The sequence below is a fragment of the Salmo trutta genome, chromosome 17, assembly GCF_901001165.1.
Source record: "Salmo trutta chromosome 17, fSalTru1.1, whole genome shotgun sequence".
Lineage (NCBI taxonomy): Eukaryota > Metazoa > Chordata > Actinopteri > Salmoniformes > Salmonidae > Salmo > Salmo trutta.
Genome location: NC_042973.1, coordinates 95,703 through 100,545, shown reverse-complemented (window position 1 = coordinate 100,545; position 4,843 = coordinate 95,703). Strand labels below are relative to the sequence as shown.

General features: G+C 48.9%; 1 protein-coding gene across 1 annotated transcript; it reads left to right on the top strand.

The window, feature by feature from the left end:
- Positions 1–2,579: 2,579 nt before the first annotated feature.
- LOC115151282 (putative claudin-24) lies at positions 2,580–3,807 on the top strand. The gene has a single exon (XM_029695229.1). It carries the CDS (start codon positions 2,869–2,871, stop codon positions 3,709–3,711), a length of 843 nt encoding a protein of 280 aa, XP_029551089.1. The 5' UTR covers positions 2,580–2,868; the 3' UTR covers positions 3,712–3,807.
- Positions 3,808–4,843: the final 1,036 nt, after the last annotated feature.

Here is a 4,843-nt window from a genome sequence, read left to right as displayed (position 1 = left end):
TGTCCTCCTCCCAGAGTGCTAAGAACCTTGGCGTGACCCTGGACAACACCCTGTCGTTCTCCACTAACATCAAGGCGGTGACCCGATCCTGTAGGTTCATGCTCTACAACATTCGCAGAGTACGACCCTGCCTCACACAGGAAGCGGCGCAGGTCCTAGTCCAGGCACTTGTCATCTCCCGTCTGGATTACTGCAACTCGCTGTTGGCTGGGCTCCCTGCCTGTGCCATTAAACCCCTACAACTCATCCAGAACGCCGCAGCCCGTCTGGTGTTCAACCTTCCCAAGTTCTCTCACGTCACCCCGCTCCTCCGCTCTCTCCACTGGCTTCCAGTTGAAGCTCGCATCTGCTACAAGACCATGGTGCTTGCCTACGGAGCTGTGAGGGGAACGGCACCTCCGTACCTTCAGGCTCTGATCAGGCCCTACACCCAAACAAGGGCACTGCGTTCATCCACCTCTGGCCTGCTCGCCTCCCTACCTCTGAGGAAGCACAGCTCCCGCTCAGCCCAGTCAAAACTGTTCGCTGCTCTGGCACCCCAATGGTGGAACAAGCTCCCTCACGACGCCAGGACAGCGGAGTCAATCACCACCTTCCGGAGACACCTGAAACCCCACCTCTTTAAGGAATACCTGGGATAGGATAAAGTAATCCTTCTACCCCCCCCCGAAAGATTTAGATGCACTATTGTAAAGTGGTTGTTCCACTGGATATCTTAAGGTGAATGCACCAATTTGTAAGTCGCTCTGGATAAGAGCGTCTGCTAAATGACTTAAATGTAAATGTAAATATTTTGAATTTTTTTGTCACGAAACGCGCCGGCGAGTCACCCTTCGGATAGTGATTTGAACGCACGAACAAAACGGAGCTATTTGGATATAACTATGGATTATTTGGAACCAAAACAACATTTGTTATTGAAGTAGAAGTCCTGGGAGTGCATTCTGACGAAGAACAGCAAAGGTAATCCAATTTTTCTTATAGTAAATCTGAGTTTGGTGAGTGCCAAACTTGGTGGGTGTCAAAATAGCTAGCCATGATGGCCGGGCTATCTACTCAGAATATTGCAAAATGTGCTTTCACCGAAAAGCCATTTTAAAATCGGACACCGTGATTGCATAAAGGAGTTTTGTATCTATTATTCTTAAAATAATTGTTATGTTTTTTGTCAACGTTTATCGTGAGTAATTTAGTAAATTCACCGGAAGTTTTCGGTGGGTATGCTAGTTCTGAACATCAAATGCTAATGTAAAAAGCTGGTTTTTGATATAAATATGAACTTGATTGAACAGAACATGCATGTATTGTATAACATCATGTCCTAGGAATGTCATCTGATGAAGATCATCAAAGGTTAGTGCTGCATTTAGCTGTGGTTTTGGTTTTTGTGACATATATGCTAGAAAAATGTGTGTGTAATTATTTCTGGCTGGGTACTCTCCTGACATAATCTAATGTTTTGCTTTCGTTGTAAAGCCTTTTTGAAATCGGACAATGTGGTTAGATAAAGGAGAGTCTTGTCTTTAAAATGGTGTAAAATAGTCATATGTTTGAAAAATTGAAGTTTTTGCATTTTTGAGGTATTTGTAATTCGCGCCACTCTATACCATTGGATAGTGGTGAGGCGTTCCGCTAGCGGAACATCTGTCCCTAACAGGCTAGTGAACCTGCCGGTTCCAAGTCGAAAAATAAACTACTTATTTTGTTTATATAAATAACACCATTCTCCATGCACTGTAATTTACAACTTGATAAGAACTATTGATAAGAGCAGGTAAATGAGTAATCCGTTTGGATGAGGGAATTATAAATTACATTTGTTTAAGATCTATTTTACCTTCTAATCGCTGGAGACAAACGTGAAACCAGTTATATGGCAGCAAACTGAAGCATATCAACATATCAACTTAAAGTAAAGTTGATGAAATTCTTCGCCATTATGCAGAATTTAAGTTGTACGGCCTTTTAACTTGCAGAATGGGCACTCTCGAATGTCTTAATTATAGGCTACTCCGGCTTTCTCTGTTTCCTATTTCTGTCATGTTAAATATTAGTCACTATCAGTATCGACCGTCAGTAGGTCTAATGACAACACATTCAACTGCCAATTCAATGTTCGTTCCCTTCAGTTGGTATAGCCTACATTATCATTCCATGCCATAACAGTTTGAAGCCGACCCATGTTGCAATACTTGGCTGTGTCATCACACAGTTCCATGGTTAGTGCAGAATATAGACGAGGGTATAGCCTACTATTGTACACTATTCTCCCTGTTACTTTCATGAGGGAAGTCTGAATACCAACTACTGAGAAGTGCATAAGAAAGGCATCATTTCCTAAAGTACTGCAATAAATAGGGAATAGGGTGCCATTTGGGATAGGTGCACAATAACCAGGAGGGCTGAGCCCAGACTTGGCTCTCTGTCGTGAATTGTCAACAATCTGCATTTTAATAACTTCCTGTCTCTCTTTAATACCATCCCATGTGGCTGGGAGGGCTGGAAGACGGGCAGGGCAGGATTCTCAGGGAGGCTGGGCATGTACCCTCCCTCCCCTGGTCCATTGGCAGACCAGCAGCCTCAGCAGGAGGTAGGGGAGGGAAGAGGAGGGCCATGTGCCAGAGAGCCCCTTTCCTCCCAGCCTCCAGCCAGATGATGTGTGTTTCTGTGGAGTGGGACTGTTAGTGAAGGAGCTCTCTGCCTGCCTGTGAACAGAACAGTAGTCATCAGTAATTAGCAGGTGCTGTAAGAAGCCTCTCTGTTCCTACTGGACATCAGGAGCTGCCAGACCTCTCCAGAACCTCTCCAGCAGCCAGAGAAGAGCTCTTGAGGGTCAACGGAGCGAGGCCAGAGAGGGGCGGGTGAACCATGGACCTGTGTGCCTCCACTCTGGAGCTGCTGGGGATGGTAGTGTACATGGCAGCCTGGCTGTGTGCTCTGGCCACCACCCTGATGCCACAGTGGCTGACCCTGTCCACAGACCTCTTGCTCACAGAGAGCTATGAGCTGGGTCTCTGGGAGACCTGTGTGGTCCAGGACATGGGGGGGATGGAGTGTCGACCCTACGACAGCCTGCTGGGCCTGCCTCAGGACATCAAGGTGGCCCGTATCTTCATGTGTATCTCCCTGGCTGTGGGCCTGCTGGGCCTGCTGCTGACTATCCCTGGTCTTTACCTGGTCAACAGCTTCAGCCAGGGGCTGGAGGGCTGCAGGGCCAAGAGGATCATGAAGGTGGCAGGAGGGGTGCTGGGGATGGTAGCTGGGGTGCTATCTCTGGTCCCTGTTTCCTACGTCGCCCACTTGACGGTAATGCGTTACTTTGATGAGTCGGTGCCGGAGGTGGTGCCGCGTTGGGAGTTTGGTGATGCCCTGTTCTGCGGCTGGGTGGGGGGGTTCCTCCTGCTGGTGGCTGGATTAATCCTGTTTGCATCCTGTCTGGGGCCTCTGGCAGACCATTCCAGGGGACCCCAGGGAGACTATTACGGAGCCCCCCAAGCAGACCATTCCAGAGGACCCCAGGCAGACTATTACGGAGCACTCCAGGCAGACCATTCCAGGGGCCTCCAGGCAGACCATTCCAGGGGCCTCCAGGCAGACCATTCCAGGGGACCCCAGGCAGACTATTACGGAGCACCCCAGGCACAATCGCCGAAGAGATATGAGGTGCGGAGTACGGATCATTCCTCCAGGAAACCTCCAGAGTACGTCTGAGGCGAGGGGAGGGGAGGTTTCCTGGAAGAATGATCCGTACTCCGGACCTCGTATCTCCTCTCCTCTCTCTGAGTCGAGGGGAGGTGGAAGGAAGGAGAGGGGAGGGGAGGGGAGGGGAGGGGAGAGGTATTCTGGAAGGTTTATGCATGGTTCTGCCTCTCTTGAAAATAGTTAAACAGCCTAAGAACCAGCCTTGGCACTCTGGCTGACTGCTTTTTGACAGGGTGTTTATAAAGCAACTACATGCTTCTATGTCAAACCCACAGGGAATACCTGGAGCAACTTTCACAACACAATCTTTTTTTATGTCAGATTCAGAGGAAATTGTTGGGATGTAAACCTGCTCCAGCCTCACCCCATCCTCCCTGACTCTATAAAGCCTGCTCCAGCCTCACCCCATCCCCCCTGACTCTATAAAGCCTGCTCCAGCCTCACCCCATCCCCCTGACTCTATAAAGCCTGCCCCAGCCTCACCCCATCCCCCCTGACTCTATAAAGCCTGCCCCAGCCTCACCCCATCCCCCTGACTCTATAAAGCCTGCTCCAGCCTCACCCCATCCCCCTGACTCTATAAAGCCTGCTCCAGCCTCACCCCATCCCCCTGACTCTATAAAGCCTGCCCCAGCCTCACCCCATCCCCCCTGACACTATAAAGCCTGCCCCAGCCTCACCCCATCCTCCCTGACTCTATAAAGCCTGCCCCAGCCTCACCCCATCCTCCCTGACTCTATAAAGCCTGCCCCAGCCTCACCCCATCCCCCCTGACACTATAAAGCCTGCTCCAGCCTCACCCCATCCTCCCTGACTCTATAAAGCCTGCTCCAGCCTCACTCCACCCCCCCTGAATCTTTACAGCCTGCCCCAGCCTCACCCCATCCTCCCTGACTCTATAAAGCCTGCCCCAGCCTCATCCCATCCCCCCTGACGCTATAAAGCCTCTATGCAGTTAACTCTTTCAGACAAATCTTTTTTTAATAATGTCAATGTAATGTAGAAATTAAACACTTGATATACAGTAATTGCAATAAATAATAGTTTAGTGTTATATATAAGTATATGTTCACTGAATTTAAGATGTTTTTGTAAATAATAGTTGACAATTATATCAATCATAAATCAATAATCTAATGTA

Bases quoted from the DNA above. Each gene is read 5' to 3' on its own strand.
- LOC115151282 (XM_029695229.1), top strand. From the start codon at position 2,869: ATGGACCTGTGTGCCTCCACTCTGGAGCTGCTGGGGATGGTAGTGTAC.